We start from the raw sequence: 23824 nt of genomic DNA on the forward strand, positions 1-23824 counted from the left end.
AGACCACGGGTCACCTGGCCACCGGCCCTCCCCCGGGCTGATATCTGCCTGTGCCTTCCTCCGTGCTCTTTGACACAGCTGTTGGAGGTGTGGTTTCCTGCCTAAGATTGTTTGCGTTTTCCTCATTACATAAACGGTGGCTTTTGCCAAGCCCTTCCTGTGCCCTGGAGCTCTAGGCAGCTTTTCTCCTATTGGCTGGCCAAGTTTCATTTTTTGGGGGGAGGTGTAATTTTTCAAGCTGCTGAGCCAGACGGTGTGTCAGTGCCTTCTGGGAGTGAAGTAGCTGGAGTTCAGGGACCCCACCTGTAACAATGACAGCAGATGAGTTGGTTTTCTTTGTGAATGGCAAGAAGGTAAGAAGGAGCTGGCCTCAGGTCTGACTTCTCTGCTCCCCTCCCAGGGCCTGATGTTTGTTCTTTGGAAGACGCTGACTCTGTTCTTTCCCTTTCTCTCCTCTCTCACTCATTCCCCGTCTCCTTCTCTCTCCCTCCCTCCAAAGTTTTTGCTGCATTTTGTGTAACACTGGGGGAAGAAAACCTTCTCAGACCTGGAACATAGGCAGAATGCTCCAGGGGCAAAGGCATATCCGGGGAGGCAAGCGAGAAGAGAGGCTTGAATTCCCACTTGGTGTGCAGCAGCAGAGACCCTGACCCAAAGCCAAGGCAGGGGCACAGGGTCACGAGACTGGAGGTCACCCACCACGCCTCTATCTCTGTGTTTAATCCAATTTGTCCTCTGGCTTTTGTTGTTTTCTTTGCTGAGAGAAGGAACAGGAACTTATTTTCTTGCTAATACCAGGGTGTAAGATAGACATAGCGTTTGATTCTGGCATTTCAAGGCTAATGTGACAACTAGCTTGTATGAGGACATCACTAACATCTTGTGGCAAGCCACGAAGTTTTTTTTTTTTTTTCTTTTTCATAAGGGGCATGTTTCTCCCCCTCCCTCCACTTAATACTGCATATAAATATTTTAAGTCTCTTATTTTGATAAAAATTGCCCACTTGGATGAACTTTGTTGGTTCGCAGGGACACGGGAGCGTGGGGGGGGGGGCGTTGAGCAGAAGGGGACTTCAGACATGGGGACCAGTCCTCCAGGCCCTGCAAGGGTGCAAATCCTTGCAAATTTCACCACAGGAGCTGGGAGGGAGCATGCGAGCACATCACATCGCATTGTCCCCGTTCCCCTCCCTTGAGCCCTGCTGAGATGCTCCAGTCTGCTCCTAGGTCAGGAATGAAAGGGACAGTGAAAAGGACAGCCGTAGTCCTACCTTGCAAATAGCCATGTGGAGAGTGTGAGGGGTGACTGTGCCAAGGGGCCCTCAAAGAAGGATAATTCTCTTTGTTTTGCTTTACTGGTGTTTTTGAGTAGAGAAATTGGGCGACATTTGAGGTAATTCTCAAGAGCTAAAATGAGCTTCATGGGGCATCTGGTGCTTAAATGGTCAGGATGTGTCTGGGTGACTAGCAAGGGAATTCCGTGAGCTACGGCAACATCAGTGCTCTGAAGACCATTGGGTTCAATGTGAGGCATTCCACCGGGAGGTGCTGAGGGTGGGGTCAGCCATGTTTTTCCAGGTTCCATGTGTCTCTCCATGTCAATTTCTTTTGAGGATTGGCATCTGGCAGCAAACCAAGAGGTAGGGCACACTTTCCTGTTGGTGGTTGTGAAATTTTACACCCAGCATTTCCAACAACTTTGCTGCGTTCAGCGATTGCCACGGAGAGATCCAAGAAATGGTTGAATTGACTTTCTAGAAGTATTCCTTACACGAAGCATCTTCGGTGGAATTTTTCTAAACGGTTTTTACATTGAGTGAGCAGCTGGATTCAATGACTTCCAGGGCCACATCTTACTCTAAGATTGTCTTATTTACCATGCCATCAATTCATATGTGACAGGACCAGGTCATGCTCTTCCTTAGGGATGGTGTGCTGTGACGCACTGGACACGAAAAGGCACGTTTCGAGGGAAATCTGGCCTGGCGAGGTTGTTTCCCCCTGTATCTCAGATCCACTTCAGGAAAGCAATTTAACATTTTTAGATGGTATTGTCATATCAAACCCACTATCTCTGGAAGTTTTCCTAGTGTCAGTTGCTCTGATGCCATAAGCCTGTAGCCTCTTGAGAAAGTGCTAGAAAGGTGGAAAGGCAATCTAAGAAGTGATGATGAGGTAAAAGCTGTTCTTTGCACACAAGACCAAGCAGGAATCCCCAGTCAGATCAAGGTGGCTGTGAGTACGTGTGTTCCCGTTTCTATTCCCAAGATCTTTCTAGATCTAGATCTTTTGTTACTGGATATTGTGCAGAGAAGTTACCAAAGAAGCTGTTGGAATCGGTGACTCACTCTTCATTGTAAGCCTTATTCTCTTATTCTTCCTGTTTCAGGCTGTCCAGGACTCTGTCTCTGCTGACTGGGGTTCTGGAGAGGTCCTGAGGCCAACGATCAAATACCTCAGGGGGCTTCTGTGGTGGTGATGGGCCTTGATGATGATCGTTTCCATGTCTTCTGTTCTAGAGTCAGAGTTGGAGGGAAAGAAAGAGCTGCCCAGGATTTTGGTGTTATTGTAGTGACAGTCATTTTTTGGGCAGGATTCTAGAGTATCTCAGCAGTAGCTTTCTGTTTGGTGGAGACTGTGGTGCATGGAGGAGTCTGGCCGACTGGGCGTGAGGGGCACAGCTAAAGGTGGGGGTGATTCCCACAGAAGCAGGTGGCAGCTACAGAGAGCCTCATGGTGGCTTTGACTCACTCACTCACATTACGAGCTCCTCCCAGGCCTGCGCCTGTAAGGTACATTGGCACTGGGTGAGTATGGTCTCTGAGAAGAGGCCAGGCACCTGCCTCTCGGGACCTTACGGACCAGTTAAAGAGAGGGATTATAATTAGGCAAAGTAATATGTTACAAAATGTATTTTACAGAAAACTAGGCCCACAAAATGCTCTTTTCAGATATTCTTCTTTTAAAGATTTATTTATTTTACAGGGAGAGGGGGGAGAGAGAGAGAATGTGCACATGTGAGAGTGGGGGGAGGGGCAGAGGGAGAGACTGTCAGCAGATTTGCCTCTGAGTGTGGAGCTGGACACGGGGCTCCATCCCACGACCTGTGAGATCATGACCTGAGCTGAAACCACGAGTCTTAACCGACTGAGCCACCCATGCCCTCTCTTTTCAGATATTTTTCAACCACTTAGCACAGTGTTGGCATCCAGCAGGCATCCAATTAATGAGGACAGAATGAATGCACGAGTATTAAATGCCATTGGAAATCCTCTACTGAAGAGAACTATTTAAAAAAATTTTTTTGCTTTTTGAAATTATTTTAAGTGTACAAAAAAGTTGTACGAAGCATACAAAGAAACACTCAATAGGTTACACACCTTTACCAATTGTTCACATTTTATCACATCTGCTTTATCATTATCTCCTTCATTCTCTCTCTCCCTGTACACACACACACACATACACACACAACGAATAGTTGTTTATGGAATAAGCACGTGCATTAGACATATATGGATATGTATATAGGTATATACGTAGATATATAGATGTATATAAGTACCTACATAATGTTACATATTTATTTATGTATAAAATTAATAGAAATAAATACACAAAGTATAAAATTTTCTTTCTGAACCATCTGAGGGTAAATTTCCAACATCATGCCCTTCTAACCCTTAAACCAAGAGTAGAACATTCTTATAGAACTAGTCTCTATAAAAATCAGGAAATGAAGTGTTGATATAATACTATTACCTAATCTATAGCCCTTCTGCAACATTTTCTAATTTCCCCAATAATGTCATTGATAACTTTTCTCCCAAGCCTGGGACCCAGGGTCATACTATGTATTCAGTTGCCGTGTCTCTTAAGTTTCCTTTAAGCCGGAATGGCACTTTACCTTTCCTTGTCTTTTGGGACATTGATGTTTATGAAGAGAATAGGCCATTATTTCTTAGAATGCCGTTCATTTTGAGTTTGTGTTATGCTTTTTTATAATTAGATTCAGAGTCTGAATTTTGAGCAGGAATGCCCGAGAAGTGGTAAGTGTTTCTCAGTACATTACATCGGGAGACATGTGAGGTCAGGTTCCTCCATTATTTGGAATGTGAACTTTGACCACTTGGTTAAGGTGGCATCCATCAGTGTTCTCTACTGGAAGATACATTTATTATCCTTTATAGTTAGCAAATAATCTGTAAGAAGATCCTTTGAGTCTATGTGAATATCTTGATCATCAAACTCTCACCTACTAGTTTTAGCACCCATGGATAATTCTAGACTGGCTCATTTACTGTGCTGATTGCAAGATGGCTAACTGGATTCATTAGTTGGCATTCCTCCATCAGGACGAACTTACCCATCTCTCCAATTTGTTTATTTATTAGGTATCACTTTGGACTCATAAATTTTAATCTTATTTAATGGGTTATAATCCATTAGAGCTATTATTGGTTTTGATGCTTAAATCTTATCAGAACAATATGCTGAACCCAGCATTTCCTAAGCTCATATCCCCACAAAATATTTGTCCTTTGGAATACCCATTGGCGTCCTGTTCAGAGAGGGTTCCATGGTGTTTGCTGGGCCAACCCTGCAGCCATGCTGTGAGAGTGGCACAGACATTCTCTGTAGGAATGCAAGGAAGGTTGGACCACTCATGGCTGAGATGATATAAAAGCCTTTGCTGGGGAAGTGTTTGGGGTCTTGTAAGTCAAAATGCAGGTGGAAGAAGAATGGAATAGTTGAAGGCACGGAGTCAGAGGTATACATTGTATTTTCTATGGGATGTGAAGACCAGGTTCATATGGAAGTAGGAGGGGAAAAGGCTGAAAATGAAGATTGCGGACATATGGAAAAGGGCCTTGGAAGATAGCCCAGGGAACTTGAATGTTACCTGGCATATGTGGGAAGTCACGGGAGGCACAGAGCAAGAGATGGATGTGATGGAAGCTGAGCCAGAAGATGAGGAAGGCACAGCTCAGGAGGAAGGCAGTAAGCTAAGAGGCTCTTCCTGTCATTTCCAAGCAAAGTGATAGGGATCTTTATTTGTGCATTTATGAGTTCTCCAAGAGAAAAGAAATAGCTTCCTGTGTGAACTTTGTAACTAGGACTTTGAACAAACTGGACTTGTGGGGTGTTTTAATGAAAGGAAACTAATTTGATTTTCCACTTTCCTTTAAACTTTTTTTCAGGGGGCAAATTCTGGCAGTTTTATGACTTCTTGGATTGCTCTTAATCAGTAAAAAAATCCTATGGTCGTTTCTAAGTTTCTATACACAGCCTCAGTTCAGGATAGAGAGGTGGGATTGGAAGAAAGTTCTCATTAAGTCAGTGCTGGTGGAAGATGGCTTCCCACCACTGGGAACATTCCATTGTAAGTCTCATGACATGGGGCATGTGCTTTTCTCTGGCCCATGGCCCTTCTTCAGCCTCCAGTTGTGGGAGGTCCACCCTGTATAGACCCTATTGGAGGTCCAAAGCCTTCCATAGTCGGTGCTTGGGGGATGATTTAAACACCTCCACACCAGCTCACTCTCTCTTGCATGACCTATACCAGGTCCACAGCCAACACTTCACATCCTCTGCCCTCCCAGACTCTGGGAGTGCACACCGATCCCAACACTGCCATTTCTTTTTCAGCTTCTCTGGTAAGCCCATCTCTAGCTTTCAGATATGCCAGACAACCATATCCTCCATCTCACAAAGGCTGTATATTAGCTTCCTGTGTAGAGCTATGGAAGCCCCCTCATGAAGTTTGAGGCGTGAGGCAGATACCTCCTCTCCTCAACCTTAGGAAAATGTAAGATTCATAGTGTCGCTCTCTCTAAAGAAACTCTTGTCACATATTCTCTCTCCTTAACCATCCCAGTCACCCAAACCCTATTACCTTCATAACATAGGATGGGTAGGAGTAGTGATGCAGGTTTTTGTGGATTTCCTTTGACTCTTTGCATCAGAAACTGGCACCTCACTTTATAGGCAACTTTTCTATCTTATTGAATAAACAATTTGTGGACTTTTGAGTTGAGATTTCTTCTCCATGTCTGACATGTGTTATGTTGTTGGCATTGGGCTATCAGAGCCAATGACTGGCAGCACAGGCCAACAAACTGACCCTCTACTCTCTGAGATGGTACATGCCTGGGGCACAGATGGGGATCTGCGGCTGCCATTTATTTGACAGAGAGGGAGAGAGCACAAGTAGGCAGAGCAGCAGGCAGAGGGAGAAGGAGAAGCAGGCTTCCCATTGAGCAGAAAGCCCAATGAAGGACTTGATCCCAGGATCCTGAGATCATTATCTGAGCCAAAGACAGATGCTTAACTGACTGAGCCATCCAGGCACCCCAAGACCTTCATTTTCATGATATATTGGGCACATCCCTATTAACTCGACAAACTCTTGGGTGAGGCAGTGGCTAAGTATATCTAGGATACATTTTTCTTTTGTTTTTGTTCTTATAGGTGGTGGAGAAAAATGCAGATCCAGAAACAACCCTTTTGGCCTACCTGAGAAGAAAATGTATCCTGACTTTGGGGTGAGGGTGTGGCGCAGGACAGTGGGAGTTCATTCTCTAGGCCTTATGTTATTTTCTAGTGACTGTGAGAAGCCAGTAAAGTGTGGAGGACAAAGCTCTGGAGCCAGGGCTCTGGACCCCTGCATCTTAGTTGTAACTCTGTCACTCAGCAGTTGTGTGACCCTGGGACATATTTTGAGCTCTCCAGGTATAAAATTATCGACTGTCAAATGAGAGGATTATTTTTGATGTTTCTTAGGATTTCTTCCAGGTAAGACTCTAGTGATGCTAGGGTTTAATCCTGGGCCTGTAAAATGAGTATCTGTGAAAGGCCTTCATTGGCCCTGGTGAACTGTGTGGCTGTTCCCCTCAGGAGGAGTTGGCCTCCCTCAGGAGATCTTCACTGAGGCTTTCCAGAGAATCTTTCCAGTTCTGTGAAGGTGGAAGGAATGTCAGAGGAAGGTGTATTTGTTGAGAAAGGATTCCAGAGTGGGGAAGTGTGTGGAGTGCCATCCAGTGTGGAGATGGCACCCTGGGAGGCAAGGGACAGGGGACTCCTGAGCACTTACTGTACATAGGTAGAGTTCAAGGTGATTTTCATAGGTGAGCTCATTGATCCCCACAGCAATGCCTCTGACAGAGGAGGAAGTGAGTTTGACACATGAGAAGGGACCTGCTTCTTGCTCGTCTATTCTGGACCAATCCTGGCAGAGCCTGACTGAAACCTAGAGGCATGCTCTTAACATTCTAGTCATGCTGGAAACTCTTCAGGGTTGGTTGTTGGGATGTCGCTCATCCCAACTTCTGCTAACTAATCCCCCTCAATCCCAGAGTCAGGAATGTCCAGTGGCTCATTCAGGTGCCCTATTTGAGGACAGCAGAGCATAGTTGCTGTACCCACAGAAGCAAGCCTGAAGTCCACAGGCTTCCCTCTGGTTCATTTACTTCTTATCAGATGATGTGCAGCTCCAGCGTACTTTGTCTTGGATTTTCCATTGAGAGAGGGTGAGTCTGGAGTTTCATGGCCCATGAACCTGGTGGAATCACTCAGTAGGATCGGGAGACTGCACAGAACTCCACTGCCAGCCCTCATACCTGGGGGAGGGGGTCTGAGGAGACAAGCACATTCTCAGACATTGTGGACACCAATGCTAGTTTTCTGATGAAGTTTTGAAGGCCCCAGAGCCTCAGATATTCCTGATTATGGCAGTTGCTAGTTTGAAGGTCAAATCTCAAATGAAATCTGAAACCGAAAGTTTTCACAGAAGTGAAGGTCGGGTGGCTTTTGGCTGACCGCCATGAGAGTTCATTTCTGAGAGTTCTGGGAAAGAGGAAAAAACCTAGGCTTGACTGCTATTCTGCCTTCTGAAAAAAAATCCCCCAGCTGGAAGATTCTGCTAGACTTTGGACTATTAAGTTGTCTGAATTATTGCTCATTGCATAGATTCTGAGGAGTCAGAGGAATAACTCAGGGTATAGAGAGCTCTTCCCAGTTGTGTTTTAGAAGAGGGAGCCACATGGTGAAGGGAAGAGTCCCCAAATCTGGAGTCAGGTGATTGTGTCTGGGCCCTCACACAAGGTGACCCGAGTGACTGTGTTGCCTTTCTGGGCCCACCTTACCTCCTGGGCCCCAGTTTTCTTTGTTTTGTTTTAATCTGTGGAGAAACAGTAGCTTCTGCCTCACCTGCTCATGAAATTATTGTGAAAATCAATTGGGTCCATGGGTATAAGTCTTTTTCAAGTATAAGATGCTATATGTTTAAAGAGACTAATGTCCAGCATATTAAAGGTAAGAAATAAATATTACTTAAATGACTGAATGATCAGACCATGAATGGCCTAGAATTTGTGATGAATTTTCATTTCATCTTGCAAATGAGGGAAGCGACCAGCGATAATGACCTCCACCTTCGGTAGAGAGCTGGACAGCTCAGAGGCCTACAGCCTGCAGGAAAAGCAGCCACGGAGCCCATGTGTCTCAGGGAAAGGGGCCACGGTCAGTGCTGCTCTCTAGAATAGCCTAGTACTTAGGCATACTAGCAGACTCAAAGTTATCAGACTACTTCTGCAAGTACATGTAAGAGATGTTGCTACTCCTGGCCCCCAACCTCAAAGATCATCCTTATTTTCATTTCTGGTCACATATCCTATGGGTAGATATTCAAAAGCCTTTGGTCCAACTCTAACTTTGGTTCCTGGACTTCAGCAACCCAAAAGGGTTAAGGTGACAAGTAGGACTCAATGGGTCCCAGAACAGATCAATGTCTCTGTCTGGCCTGAGTGGCTTCATTGTATACCCAGCTGCAGTGATATGAGGGTCGCCCCATGTGCTCAGCCTTTGAGGTGACAGATCCCCCTGCACAGTGAGACCACAGGGTTGGGATCCCCTAAGACCAGACCAGGAAGCCCCTGATGCCAAGAAAAATCTCCAGGATTGGAGAGCAGTAGGACTCCAGTCCTGGAGAATACTTGGGTGCTGTCTGATGGGACCCTGATGCCTTTCCTCATCTGTGCGGTAGAGATGGTCCCATTCTTCACCTTCTGGGTCACAGTGCAGATTTCTGGGATGAGGTGGCCATGTGGGTCTGCGGCCTCCCTGGGTTGAGGGGTTCGAGCCTGTGTGTGCCAATGGATGGCTCTATACTTAAAGCTGTGCACACGCACTTCCCAGCAGCCCAGCAAAGATGTTCCTTAACCCTCAACCACCCAGTGAGGCTAAGTGGGACCAAGCTGGGCTGTGGAGAAGGCGGCTGTGGGGCCTGCACCGTGATGCTTTCCAAGTATGATCGTTTCCAGAACAAGATTGTGTATCCTTTGCCCACTGGCTGGTCGTGACACAAGGACTATGAGGCAGGGGTCATGTTGTGAGAGTGTGTGTATGTGTGTGTGTGTATGTGTGTACACGCATAGGTGAACTTTCTAGATCCAGACTCATTTCCAATCCCATGAAATCCTTCGGTCAGACTCCACTGCCTTTGGAGTAAAGTCCAATCTCTGCTTAGTGCTCAGGGCCCCTCACGGTGTGCCCCATCTTTCCTCTCCAGATATCTCTCTCTACAGGCCCAGGACTCCATCCTTGCAGGGACAACTGTGGACTACTGACACTCTTGGCCTACTCATTTCCTGGTCTTTGCATAAGCTGTTGTCCAGGTCTTGAATGTCCTTTCTTCTAGGAGTTCTCCACCTGGCTAACCTGGCTAGCTCTTTAGGACTGGGTAAAATAACACCTCCTCCGGGAAGCCTTCCTTGACCTCCTAAGTCTAGGTTAGGTACCCCATGTCTGTGCTAGTCCCAGAGTGTTCTGTGCTCAGCCCTCCTGAAACACTTACCATAAGCTGTCTAAACAGCACCTTCACCCAGGCTTCACATATTTTCCTGGGTTGACCGTGGGCTATTGAAGAACATCTCACTCACCTTTGATTCCTCGGCCCTCAGCAGAGTGCCTGGCATGTGACTGGACTCAGAAACTGGTGCTGCTTGTATACATGGATGAATGGTGAATAGAAAAAACAGACATCAAGAACCTCTGTTTAAGGGGCTGGTGTCTCATGTTTCCTGGGGATCGCCCCCTCCTTTTCCCCCCCACAGAGGATGGGAGACAAGGGGGTGAGAGCAGGGGGGCAAACGTGACTGGAGGTTCTGAAATTGAAGAGGCTAAGGAAGGGCCTTGCAGGCAGAGGAGCAAGCACTGGGCCTGGAACCTGCCAGAAATTTCCTCTTGACTCAGCCTCCAGGGTGGGGGTGACTGAGGTGACTGAGGATGACCCTCGTGTTCCAGCTTGGAGGCCCAATGCCCCGCAGGACCCTGCAGGGGCTCGTGCCTCACCGGGGTGGGGGGAGCCTCCTTTGTTGCTAGCCCAGAGGCCAGGGTAGAGAGGCGAGGACACCCAGGGAAGAGCCCAGAATGTAACGTAGAGGGAGGGGTCATGACAAAGCCCCTCTAAGTCTCCGGTGGCTCGAGTGGACAACGGAATGACCTTAATCTGGGGCTCCAGCCACTTTTCTGCCAATGCCTGCCTGGCCCCCATCTGCTCTTTGCATCATGTCGCTGTGACAACGGTGGAAGGGATCGGAAGCACGAAGTCGAGGCTGCATCCCGTGCAGGTAATCGGAGGCCAGGAAAGCTCAAGCCAGGGCTGCGGACTTGTTCTGGGCTGTGAGGCTGAGTGTCACTGCCGGGGCAGGAGGCACTGTGGCCTGGCCGCGTCCCTCACCTCCTTCTCCTGGGGAGGAAGAGGCTGGGTGGGTGGGGGGTGGTGCGGTTGCGAGGCAGAAAAATGGGCCCCAGGCCTGCAGCTCCCTCCTGTGGCCACCATGGGTGTGACATGGCATGACACTGAGGGAACCGCAAGGTCAGCATGACCGGGTGGCCAGGGCAGGCTGCCTATGCCAGACCTGGAGGGAGGGGGGCAAGAGAGCGCCTCACCCACCCCCCACCCCCACCCCCGCCCCCGTGTGTGCTTAGGAAATCCCCGCTGTCTCGGGTTCAAGGTTTCAGATGCCCTGTGCCCTTGATTAAAAGCCCACATACTCCCTGCTTGCTGGAATGGTAATCCCATGACTTCTCTCGACGGCCCCCTGCAGGGGATATGGATGTGGGCTGCTAGGCCTCTACCCCACTAACAGGGAGGTTAGTAAGGGTTTAATGAGAGAATAGAGGCGTCTGAGTGTCGGACTGAGATTTTTTTTTTTTTTTTTTCTGATGGTATCAGGCTGCCTGGCAGTGGATTGAAATTAGGAACCAAGAGTGGACAGTAATCTGAGGTTTTGTGGAAAGAATCAGGATATTTTTAGGCAACATGGCAACACACAGGACCAGAGTACTGTGTGAAGGAAAGGCCATCATTTCCAGTGCTTCTCGTATGGGGAAACTGAGGCAGGGGGTCTTCCAGACATTACAGTCACAGAAGGTGCCAGAGGCAGGCCCGTTGGCCACTTGAGGAGACCCGCTGCTCAGATCATGCTTTTTTGGGCACCTGATGTGGGTGCTGGGCTAGGGCCTGGGGCTGAGCGAGCTGCTTGTTCTCGGGGGAGGGGCAGGGCAGCTGGCACAAGTCACGTGAGATCACAGCGCCCATAATGCTTCATTTCTTAGGCAGCAAAAGGGGAAATTACTAAACTTGTCCAACCTGCAGGAGAGGTGAGAGGGTGAATTCGGGCTTGTAATTGGAAACAAGCAGATGAAAAACAGAAGAGTTTAAACACAGGGACAGTACCTGATTAATCCACCAAACCCCGCCCTTTCCAGTGGTACAGATTCTTAATCCCCATGTGCTTATTGGACCCTGAGTTATAGCTGTAGAGCCAGATTCCACCTCTCCTTGTCCATTGGTTTTTTTCCCTTGGGGTTTCTAGGACACCACGCTTTGCTCACCTTCCTCCCTCCAGGCTGGTGCTCGGGGCTGGCTCTAGGCCTGCCAAGTCCCTAATTGCTGCAGCAGCCCTAGGGCTCCGGCCGGGCCCCTTCCCCTTGCCTTCTGCACAACCCCCATGCGAGTTCAGTACCATCTATGGGCCAACAGCACTCCCATTTACGTCTTCAGCTTTGACCTCTCCTCAGAGGTTAGATTCATAATTCCAACCGCCTCCTTGACATCACTATATGGATGGCTCATCTCAGACTTCACAAACCCTATTTTTGACCTTTTTCCCCAGTCTTCCTCCATCTGAGTCAATGGCGAAAGCATCTGCCCAGTTGCTCGAGATAAATATCCAGGAGTCACCTTTGGTTCTTTCTCTCCTGCACCACACCCAATCCATCCAGACGCGATGTCTACTTTACTTCCAACCCTACGGCGAAGCCTTCATTTCCTTTATCCTGTTACTGCTTGGTCTGAGCCACCCTCCGCTCTTACATGGACCATTGTGTCCTGGTCCCCATTTCTACTCTTGTCCCGTGTAACCTATTCATTCCCTACCCACAGCTGGAGTAACTTAAATTTTTTTTTAAGAGAGAAAGAGAGAGCAGGGCAGGGGCAGAGGGAGAGAGAGAATCAGAGGCTGAGAGAGAGAGAGGGAGAGAGAGAATCAGGCAGAGAGAGAGAGAGAATCAGAGGCAGAGAGGGAGAGGGAGAGAGAGCAGGACAGGGGAGGAGGGAGAGGGAGAGCGAGAATATTAAGTAGGCTTCGTGCTCAGCACAGAACCTGACATGGGGCTCGATCTCATGACCCTGAGATTGTGGCCTGAGTCAAAATCAGGAGTCGGACTCTCAACCCACTGAGCCACCCAGGCCCCCCCTCAGGTGATTCTTAACTAACATAATTAGATCATATATACTCTTCCCTTGTTCAAGTCATGGTATTAAATTCAACTTAAAAGGCACCTCTTCAGAGAGGCTATTTTGGAGCACTCCCAAAGGGCCACTAGTCACTCCGGGTCCCATCAGCCTCTACTAAATCTCTACAAAACATTGATCTCTACCTGGAATTTTCCTCTTTCTTTTGTCAGTATTTCCCCTACTAACTTCATAAGACTGGTGATCTTGTCTCTCTTCTTCATTGCTCTGTTTCCAGGGCCTTTACCACGCCTGGCACAGAATAAGTTCTCAGTAAATATTTATAAAGTGGAGGAACATTTGTATATCCTAGGCACTGGAAACACAGTACTTCAGCAATTTTACTTAAGTACCAAGAGAGACTCCCAGGAGACAAAATAATAGTAATATAACAATAATAATAATAGTAATGTGGACATGGTGAATCTCCTGGCATGAAAAATCTGGCAGAGTTTAAATGAGAATTCTGTGACATTCAATGCATATAACAAATTCTATGTGGCACATTTCCAGATTCTTATCCATTCCATGGATTCCTGGCATTGCCTTCATTTAAGAATGTAATGATATTTTAGTTTGGGGGGAAAAAATGTTCAGTTAGTTCTTAATAAATGCCGGTTTGCTGGATTGCAGGCTAGAGTATGAAAAGAACGTGAGACCGCTCTTCCTTTCACTGTGTGTGTTCTTGGTTCAATCTCTTCAATCTCTGGGCCTCCTTCCTCCACTGTTCAGTGCAGAGAATGGAGGGTGAGAAGCCCTTCTGGTTTTAATGGTCACTGTTCTTCGACGAGACTTTCCTACGAATGACCAATGTTGGTTGACCACCTACTATGTACCAGGTATAATAATGTTAGGAGTTTAACGTGACTTATCTCATTAAATCCTTACCACAGCTCCAGAGATAAATACGGGTGGCCCTCATCATACAGGCAAGGTACCCATGGCCCCGGAGAGGCTTGGTGGCTGGCCAAGATCACCACTGGGCCTAGGACCGACTTCGTGTAGGGACTGCTCGCCCACCCTCCCTGCTGGCATGCTCGGGCTTCCCGTGGGTCATCCAGAGACCCTGAGAGAGCTTCTGCCAGCATGTGGGTCTATGTCATCTGTCCATTTTAGGAGAGAATCTCCAAAAGCCATGGCTCCCAGTGCGGGTTCTGCACGCCCGGCATTGTCATGAGCATGTACACGCTGCTTCGGAACCAGCCTGAGCCCACCATTGAGGAGATCGAGAATGCCTTCCAAGGTAGGGGCCTCTGGGTGCCACCTAGGAGGGGGCATGGTGGGGGTTAGGGCAGGGCCAGAGTCCAAGTCAGGAATGGGCTAAGAGAGCGAGGCACTGCCCTCTGGAGGAAAGACTCAGACTACCCCAACTTGGTGGCTCGGGTCGGCTGGAGCTGAGCCCTCTCTCGGTCTGAAGAACACTTGCATGGTTTGGAGACCTCTGGGGGTCTCCTGCCTTAGTGTTTATCTTCCTGAGGTGTCCTCCTGCACTGGGATGGGGTGGCCCAGGGGGGTGGGCGCGGGAGGAGATCATTTGGGAAATTCCACAGAGGCTAGTCATGTGGCTCCCATTCTCCTCCGCTTGTACAGAGGATTTGCAGGATTCTGCAAAGGCCGCATAATGAGGAAGAAGGTGGCCATGATCCTGAGCCTTGGGCTGGAGTAGATTTCCCACCTTACCTCCTGGACCCGGGAGCCTGGACAAGGTGTCTGTTCGCTGGATTGAACAGGCCCCCCATCCATTCACCATTTCAATTCATCATTTATTCAATTCGTTGTATTGGGTCCTATCGTGTTAGGCACCATGCAAGGCACAGGGGGCACAGGGATGGCCCAGAGGGTGAAAGACAGTCTCTACTCTCAAGGAGTTTGCACTCTAAGTGAGAAGAGAGTTTATAATGTAGTTTGATGAGCTCACTGACAAGGCTATGACCAGGCATCAAGGGGGGGGGGGTCCCAGAAGAAGCACCTGATTCAGTCTGGGCAGTCTAGGAAGGCTTCCTGGAAGAAGCTTTAGAAGTTTTGAAGTGAGGAATAAAAGGAGGACAGGGTGTTCCAGGCAGAGAAAACAGAATAAGCAAATTGAGCGTCTCACTGAGCCAGGAGCAAAGCCACAAGCCCCTCCCCTGCCCTGGGGCCTGTGCTCTCAACGCAGCTTTTTCCTCTGCCCCCAGGAAACCTGTGCCGCTGCACGGGCTACAGACCCATCCTTCAGGGCTTCCGGACCTTTGCCAGGGTAAGTGGGAGCCCCGGGGCGGCTGCAGCCCTGCTCCTAAAGCAACAACACTCAGGAATCACAGAGGGAGGGATGCCAAGGGCCTCTGGAAGAAAGAGGAGAAAGATAGGAGGGCCACCTGGCCGGTAGTCCCACTGTTGGTACCTGGCGCGGGCATTGAACTCTGCCTCTTGTTCAGAGGGTTCTGGGCAATAGCAGGAGTGCCGAGAACCCTTCTTCCAGGGAAGGCTGGCTCCTGGAAGAGGCATGCAGTCCCAGAGCTAACTGCCTCTGGGCATTCGGGTCTGATGCGCTCCGGTGGCCCAGATGCTGAGCCTGGTGTTAAATAACCACAGCCCCAGCCCCTGAGCTTCTCCGTTCTTCTCTGAGGAGCCGCCGTCTGCAGGTGGCACTCCGTGGGGCTTGTGAAACTGCTAATTAGATCTCCAGTCAGCTGGCGCCTCCCTGCCGTGTTTGTATACCTCTGGGGGAGAAGCCACAGCCTGGCCGCGCAGGTCCTGATCACACTCACACCGACAGGCATCAACCATCCCGCAGGGAGGACAGAGGGCTGGCCTCTCCCTTCTTGGCTTATCTCCCCAGATTTCACCTGATTCTCCAACTGGGGCAAGTTAACCCTGACTTTAATCAAACCATCTCTTCTCAGTTTGATTTTGGGTTGAAAGGGAGAGTCACAGACACCTGTGCCTTTCACGGACCTTGAGGGTTGCTCCATTCCGAAAAGGAGCGTTGTATCCAGATGACCCCAGAGGGTGGCCACAGGGATGGGGTCTACAGGGAGGGAAGGCAGCCCATTCTGCTGAATGCTTTTGATGACTAAGAATGAGGAGGTGTGGATTTAAGGGAAAATGACCAAAAGCACAGACCTGGAGTGTGGCAGACCCGGGTTCAAATGTCATCCTTTCACTGAAACGATGCATGACCTCGGGTATATTCCCTTGTTTCTAAAATGGGATTATAATAATACAATATTACAATGTTCTATTAATACAGCTGTAACTGTAATAAAACATACATAATTACAATGATATCACAGAATTGTAATAATACCTATAATAATTCTTATGGTGTTTGTGGGAAGTACTTCTCCCTCCTAAAGCCCTTAAAACACTGGCACATCTTAAGTATTAGATACACGGCAACTCTAAATTACGATGCTGGTATGTTTCTTCCATTCCTCGCTATTTGACTTTCGTCAATTGCTCAGGCTTCCTGAGAACAGAGAACTGTTAATCTTGTCCATGTATTTATTTCTGAAGAGGCTTCTCGAAAGATACAATTTCACCAGCCCTCCTACTTTCTGAAAAGAGAAGGGCTTGTGAATGTAATCCATGGTATGGTCCTTTGCCGGGCTGGAGTTTGATCATCACTGAAAGGGTTCCCGATTCCATTGTGCTGGCGTTGCCTCCCTGGATCAAGCTGCGGGGCCTCGAGGAGCAGAGCAGAGCTCCCAAAGTGACTGGGATGGGACAGAGAGTGTGCTCAGAGCTCATGCACCTTACTCCCTGGAGACACGCCCCCCGCCCAAGGCCTTATTTGGAGCCTCTGCATTCTGAGTTTACATACAGCTCTAATGAACCTGGTTAGCTCATTCTTAAGCCCGCCATGCACTTTAGGAAAGTGGGGCGTGTTTGCTAGAAGGAGGCACGCTGTTCAGAGCAAGAAATGATGATGTCCGGTTAGGAGCAAAGAAGAGCATGGAGGAACTGTACAAATGAGCATGAGCCTAGCAGTCCAGCCTGCTGAGAAAAGGAGAAATCTCTCCAGGGGGTAAAAAAAACCAAACCCAGCTTTATCCAACCTCAGTGGGCATGGAGGGCCGTGGCACGTTATTGTGCATCACAGTAATTTGTGTCATGGCCACGTCCATGACGTATCAAGTAAAAAGATCTAAGGAAGACTGTGCCAACACTTTATCTGGAAAATGTACTTCCGTGAAGTATGTCCTTCCCCACAAGGACTGGGTGAGTGAGGCTGACGGCTGGCTGGACGCGGCTTCCCTTCCTTCAGGTGGGGTCCGGTGAGTCCCCCGTGTCACCGTCTCCAAGAAAAAAGACGAGAGGAGACACTAGGGGAACTTTATTTCTCTCTTCTTTTTTGTCTAAACACAGAGGAGAAGGCCAAGGCCATGGTGGGAAGGTCCAAAGTAGAGTGCTTGGAGACCCGGCGGCAGGGTTGTGGGTGCAGGAGGGGGCTGCGGTCAGCCCACAGGGCAGCGTGGGCAGGAGGTTGAGGCAGCTGAGGCTCCCCTCCTGAGGACGGGGCTGACGGTGTTTTCAGATGCCCTGAGGCCATCCTGTCAGCCTCCGGGCCCTTTAAGGGCTTTTCTGGGCACACTCGTCACGGTGTGATTCATCCCTTGGGCAATGTGTCTCCTGTGACTCACGGGCAGAAGGACTGCCTTCTGCAGGAGCTGGCCGCTGTGGACATGGGCTTGGAGCCATCCCTGGGAGTTGCTCCCACCTTTGCCTCTCAGCATAACTCCGGGAGTCTGGAGTGTCTCCCAGACCCTGAGCGGAGACTCCCGCCTTCTTGGCACACATCAGTCAGGAGAACACACCCTTCCCCTCCTCAGCGCCTCAGTTCTGGGAGGCAGCGAACCCTACTCCCTGCTCTGCCATTGGCACCCAGAGCGGTGCCGAGTCAGTTCTTGCCCAGGGGTGGTGGGTCATCGGACCTGTACCCTCCCTTTAGCACAGGGTCTCAGTGAGGAAGGAGGAGTGTTTAGCTTTCTGGCAAGAAGGACCTGATATGCAGTGGTGGGGTCATCGGTCACACTGGCTGGACACCTCTCTGAAGCCAGCACTGGTCTTGGACCTGCTTGGAAGGAGCCCCACAGAGACGGGGGCCTGGAAGGAGCCCAGCCAGGCCTCCTAGAACTTGACCCATGCCCAAGCAGAGGCTCTCGAGTGCCGAGAGCACCCATGGGGATTCCTCTCAGAGAGGTTTCCTAAGGAGGAAGCCCTGAGGTGTGAAAATGGGCATAAAGATATGTTTTGATAAAGTAGGACTTAGCTTTCATAGAGAAATTTTCTTTTTTTAGAGAGAGAGAGAGAGAGAGAGAGCGAGCGCACGAACAGGGCTGGGAGGGGCAGAGAAAGAGAGAGAGAGAGAGAATCCTAAACAGGTTCCACACCCAGCACAGAGCCTGATTCGGGGCTCCATCTCACGACCCTGAGATCATGACCTGAGCCGAAATCGAGTCTGATGGTTAATTGACTGAGCCGGGTGCCCCTGGAGAGAAATTTTCTTAAAATTAACATTTCCTCCTGCTTCTCCTGTGTGAGTTTCTTAGTTTCCATCAACCAAGAAAGGGGAAGTGGTTAAAGCAGAGGTCTTACGTCCATGCACACGTGAGCGGGATGGGGAGCGGACATCTGCTGTTCCCCCTGGTGCTGGGGTAGGAGCAGAGCTAGATTTCATTGGATATTAGTGACCCAGGTTTTATAAAGCTTCTGGGGAAACTCTTTGCGAATATTTTTTGTGTATTTGTCATCTCTCTAGGATGGCGGGTGTTGCGGAGGAAGTCGCGACAGCCCGAACTGTTGCATGAACCAGAAGACAGACTCCAAAGTGAGTGGGTCCTCCTCTCCACGGAAGCCTGGGGGCCAGTCTCAGATTAAAGGAGGCAATAGATTCTTTTCGCACTCCTGACAGTGTGGCCGGAAGAGGGAATGGTTATGCCCAGACCGCAAGGGTGGTGAATGTGCAATGCCCTCTGGCAAGACCTCTTTATCCTGCCTTCCAGGAGCTTCCTGGCCCTCCACTAAGCTGGATGGGGTAGTGGAGGTTTGCTTGCACAAGGGCCTGGGTAGATCCTACAGGACATTTTAAAGGAGGAGATATGGTATCACCCAACTGTTCCCTTTTCCAGCAGGTCACTCTCTCACCATCTTTATTCAACCCGGAGGAGTTCATGCCCCTGGATCCCACCCAGGAGCCCATCTTCCCCCCGGAGTTGCTGGTAGGTGATGCCCCAGGGAGAGGCCTGACTCAGTTTCTGTGCCATGAGCCTCTGGAGGCCTGCTCTATTTCATACCAACTGGGACTTTTGTGACCTTGTCCTTTTTCTGACACCCAGAGGTCAAGTCCCTCTGTCACATATTCCAAAGGGACCCACACTTCCTTCACACATGTCACTCTGAGCCCTGAGAGTGGATCTCCCTGGCACTTTACTCCATGTGGAGTGTTCCAGAAGCATCTGCTGACCTCCTGGCTACATCTAACGTAGAAGCCCCCAAGCAACCCATTCTCCTCTCTGTGAGCAGTCCCTTTATTTAACAAAGAAACCAAGCTGTGCTCCAAGGGCACACTCCCGGGCTTGCTGCTCTATTTGAGGACCCTCTCAAACCCACCCTCTCTCTGGGATCCTGTTTCTTCGCTGCAACATTTATGGCAGGGGAAGAATCAAGCCTCACTCCAGGGCCTCAAGTGCAGATTCTGTGGGGTGCTGAGCACGAGGACAGCCTAGTGAGTCCAGCGGGCCCAAAGGAACGGCATGGCAGCAGGCCACCAGCATACCTTTCCCTGGATAGTGCAACCTTGAGAGCACTGTCAGTCTGATCTGGGGGGTTTTCTCTCCCAGCGCCACGTCACCCCTCACACGCTAGAACCAGCTTCTGTTGCATTCTCTCCTGACACCCTTCCTTGGCCACCTCTGCCCCTCCCCACAGCTTGTCCACTGCCCCTCTGGGAGACAGTGGCGTTGGTGGGGGGTGGGTCACTGCTCGAAACCCGGGCTTTTGGTCAGGACAGTTCAGGTCCCCTTGTGGCAGGTGAAGGTCCCATCACCTCCTGGTCCCCTAAGGACTAAGCAAGATAATGTGTCTAAGAGCTGCAACACACACCCTGCCTCAACACGAGGACGTTCCCCTCCAGTCTCCCCGAACTGTCTCTTCACCCCAAATTCCGTATTCAACAAACTGGTGGGAGAGGTGATCCCATCGCAGACTTCAGCGTATCAGGGAGCCACAGTGGGCAGGAGACAGTGCGGTAAGGAGCCACATTTTCCAGAGGCTGAAGGATGTTCCTCAGAAGCAGCTGCGTTTTGAAGGCGAGCGCGTGACCTGGATCCAGGCCTCCACCCTGACGGAGCTGCTGGACCTCAAAACCCAGTACCCCGAGGCCAAGCTGGTGGTGGGGAACACGGAGATCGGTGAGAGCGGGGCGGACAGTGTGCCCGGGGGTGGCCCCTCGCTGGCCGTGTGTCCTCAGAACACTGGCTTCCCCTGCGCTGCCCTCATTTCCCATTTCACCTATGGGGGGGCGGTTAGTATCTCCTCAAGGGGTCCTGAGGAGACCCTTGCTGACTCTCCATAGGCACATGGCACGCTGGCTCTGTGCCAGGTGCTATGGGAGGAGCTCAGCTACCAAGATCACTTGTCACTGTTCCTTCCCCAGAGTACCTCCCCGTCTCAGAGAGGAGGGAATGAAGGGGGTCACGTGTCTAGGCTAGTGCCTGAGAGATGTTAGGGGTTCCAGCGGTGTCATTCTCTTGCCCCTCCCCTTTTCTGGGGGTGATGTGGCCACTGGCCCTGTTGGTGCCAGCACCTGGGACATGAGGCTCACCATATGCAAATAAGCCCAGGAGACTCAGGTTGTGTTGCTCTACTCCCCGGTGCTCGAAGGGACAGAAATCCAGGAATTTCTGGAGCTGGCCTGGCCCATTTCCTCTTTGCTGGGTCCCAAGCCCAGCAAGGCTCTAAAGAAAGGATCGTGGTGTAGCTGAGGTCTTCCTTAGAGGACCTCTGGTGTTTGGTGGGGGGGGCGCGGCTTGACATGGTTTTAAGCAGCCCCAGGCAGTCCTGTGGGGGGGCTCTTGGCTCTGGTTCTGGAAGGAACCCCTGGGCCCTGGATTCTTGCTGGATCTGTAGACACAGAGAGGAGGGTCTGATTGGTTTCAAGCTGGCAGGGGACAGAGTAGGCCCCGCCCTCATGAGCACAGATGTGCGACCGAGATTCCAGCTGCAGAAACGTGACACACCAGGGTGGCCGGGTGGCCTAGGAGCTGTGCGTCCTGTAATGTGACCCTGATAGCCTGTGTGGCCATGGCCCTGGGGTCCAGGGTGGCATGAGTTAAAGTAGAGAATGACTGTTTGGAAAAATCTTCAAACTCCTTTGACACATGACATGTCCATAACATAACGTAACATAACATCCTGCTCATAACATAACATCCTGGACACAATTAGACTCTAATGGAAGAGAATGAATCCACACACATTTTATAAGCTTCAAGTTAGAAATAACTTCTGAAGCTGACTTCATCCGGCTCACCCCTTTTCCCTTATATATACACTCGAGAGGGATTTGGGGGAAGCTGAACAGAGAGCGAGCCTTGAGAAGACGGGCCACCTCTGCCCTCCACCTGCGTTCTTTGTCCCTGGAGCCTGCATTCAAAGCCTGGACCACACTTCGGAGACTCTCCACAGCACACGAGGGGGTGGGAGGATGCACAGACTCTTCTTTTTGAACCTTCCCATCTGGAGCTCTGTGGGACGGGCTGGGAGAGGTGCCGAGCGGACGGGGCCCGAGGACCAGGGCTGAATCTGTTCACGGAGCCCTTTCCCTTGACTTGCCGAGACCAGAAACTGGACACAGACGTGTGGCCTCACAGAGCCACGCACCTGGAAGGGTGCAGGCGGATGCTGGGGACGGGGAGGCAGACTTGATGTTTTCTCTCTGAGACCATTTTCCTTTTTGTCTGAGTGCTAGATGTTCATGCTATTGTTACTATGATACACCAACTTGTAAGAATTGCCCACGGACCGAAACATGCCTATTCTTAGCTGCGTAATTTGGGCAAAAGCCTAACTTTCCTGTGCCTCAGCCGCTTCATCTATAAACAGAAAATCACAATATCTCACAAGGCGATTGTGAGGCTATAATGAGTTAAGATATGTGAGGTGTTTCAGCGGGCTCCTGACGTGTGTTAGTATGCTGTGCTTCTCTATATTATCTCCTCCTCCCTTGCCACACACACATGTGCACACACACCCACGCACATACACATAGACACAGACACACACACACATAATTCATGTTCATCTCATTTATTTATTTATTTTTTAAGATTTTATTTATTTATTTGACAGACAGAGATCACAAGTAGGCAGAGAGGCAGGCAGAGAGAAAGGGGGAAGCAGGCTCCCCGCTGAGCAGAGAGCCCGATGCGGGGCTCGATCTCAGGACCCTGGGATCATGACCTGAGCCGAAGGCAGAAGCTTAACCCACTGAGCCACCCAGGCACCCAGGTTCATCTCATTTAAAACCAAAAGTCACCTCAGCGGGATCTGTGGTGGCTCCGCGTGTGCTGTGTTTGTGACAGGATCAAGTGTGCCTTCCTTATTGAAGAGTAGAAATCATTGAGAAGGTGTCGAAGGCACAAGCACAGAGTCAGCAGGCTAAGTGAGAAAAAAATGAAGCTTTTTTGAGTAATAAAAAAAAAAATCAAAGGTCCAACAAAAAAAGAGTTCATCTCATTTGAATTCTGATAGAGCTTTTCCTTGGGAGGGGGAGAAAGACACGGTGTTCAGGCTGATAGTGTGGAAACCACATGGAGCCCCCATCTTGTCCCCTGTGTCTGCTAATCCTGAGAACTGCCCCCAACCCCACCCAGGGAGAGTGATGCTGTTGCGAACATGTCATAGATCCTGTGTGAGTGGCAGGAAAGTGCCAAGGCCTGCTCTGGCAGGAGCCTCTAGCTTCAGGTATCTTGTTTCTCTCAAGGCATTGAGATGAAGTTCAAGAACAAACTGTTTCCTATGATCGTCTGCCCAGCCTGGATCCCTGAGCTGAATTCAGTGGAGCACGGACCCGAGGGTAAGGGGAGGTGTGCCTGGAGTCCCTGAAGGGAGGGGCTGGGCTGCTGGGGATGGGTCCCATGGGATGCTGGGTGCCAGGAAAGCCTCCCTGCATGGGGAGAGGGGGCCCCCTCATTGCCTACATTCATCGAGCATCCATGGTGGTGCAGGGGGCGAGGGGGGCCTGTGTGATTTTTCAATATTCATTCTCAATCCTGCCTACATGTTAGAATCACTCATGGGGCAGGGAGTCAGTGTGGGGAGGTCTTGGGGGCTTTAAAAAAAAAAAAAGCCAGGACTTCACCCTCAGAGACCTGACTTTATTGCGTTGAGAACCACTGGTTGAGAGAGCAGTTGTAAGACCAAGGGACCTGTGATGAGTCCTAGCTCTTTTATTAGCTGTGTGGCATTGGCCAAGTCACTTGACCTCTCTGGGTCTTAATTCCTCATCCATATAAGGATGTGTGATCTGGCCCAGCCCTCCTCAGGGACCAGTAAAGTGCCCTAGGGGCTGTGTGTGAAGGTGTTTTCTGAGCTGTGAGGGGATTCGCTGTTATTCTGAGCTTGTGTTTCCAGGTATCTCCTTTGGAGCCTCGTGCCCCCTGAGCTCTGTGGAAAAGACACTGCGTGAAGCGGTTGACAAACTTCCTGAATACAAAACAGAGGTGTTCAGTGGTGTCCTGGAGCAGCTCCGCTGGTTTGCTGGGATACAGGTCAAGTCCGTGGCGGTGAGTCCCTATTCAGGGGCCCTCAAGGCTCAGGGCATGAGGCCTTTTGTCACAAGGCAGAGGGTGGAGGGGTCTAGTGTGGCTTCTGCTGAAGACCCAGCAGGCCTCAACTGTCAGTGCTTAGAACTGGCTGGGGTGCTTGTTAAAATGCAGATTCCTAGGCCCCACTCCCAGAGATTCTGACTCAGTGGGGCTGGGAGGGAGCCCGAAGGTTCTGCTGAGGAAGGCGGCCTGTGGGTTGCTCTGGGAAGCATGTGCT

General features: G+C 50.1%; 1 protein-coding gene across 2 annotated transcripts in view; it reads left to right on the top strand.

The window, feature by feature from the left end:
* Positions 1-224: 224 nt before the first annotated feature.
* The window catches only part of LOC111154104 (xanthine dehydrogenase), a 60499-nt gene continuing 36899 nt past the window's right edge, over positions 225-23824 (top strand). Inside the window, exons 1-11 of one of the 2 annotated variants that reach the window (XM_022513493.1) lie at positions 225-353; positions 6472-6529; positions 9235-9331; positions 10520-10628; positions 13916-14042; positions 14974-15035; positions 18540-18608; positions 18913-18999; positions 20049-20190; positions 22764-22856; positions 23414-23565. In XM_022513493.1, the coding sequence (XP_022369201.1) occupies positions 312-353; positions 6472-6529; positions 9235-9331; positions 10520-10628; positions 13916-14042; positions 14974-15035; positions 18540-18608; positions 18913-18999; positions 20049-20190; positions 22764-22856; positions 23414-23565 (1038 nt within the window). In that variant the 5' untranslated portion in view covers positions 225-311. Of the gene's footprint in view, positions 354-6471; positions 6530-9234; positions 9332-10519; positions 10629-13915; positions 14043-14973; positions 15036-18539; positions 18609-18909; positions 19000-20048; positions 20191-22763; positions 22857-23413; positions 23566-23824 lie in introns of both variants that reach the window. The other variant, XM_022513491.1, reaches the window with a different exon arrangement.

This window comes from Enhydra lutris, unplaced genomic scaffold (genome assembly GCF_002288905.1).
Source record: "Enhydra lutris kenyoni isolate GAN:26980312 unplaced genomic scaffold, ASM228890v2 scaffoldscaffold35, whole genome shotgun sequence".
NCBI lineage: Eukaryota > Metazoa > Chordata > Mammalia > Carnivora > Mustelidae > Enhydra > Enhydra lutris.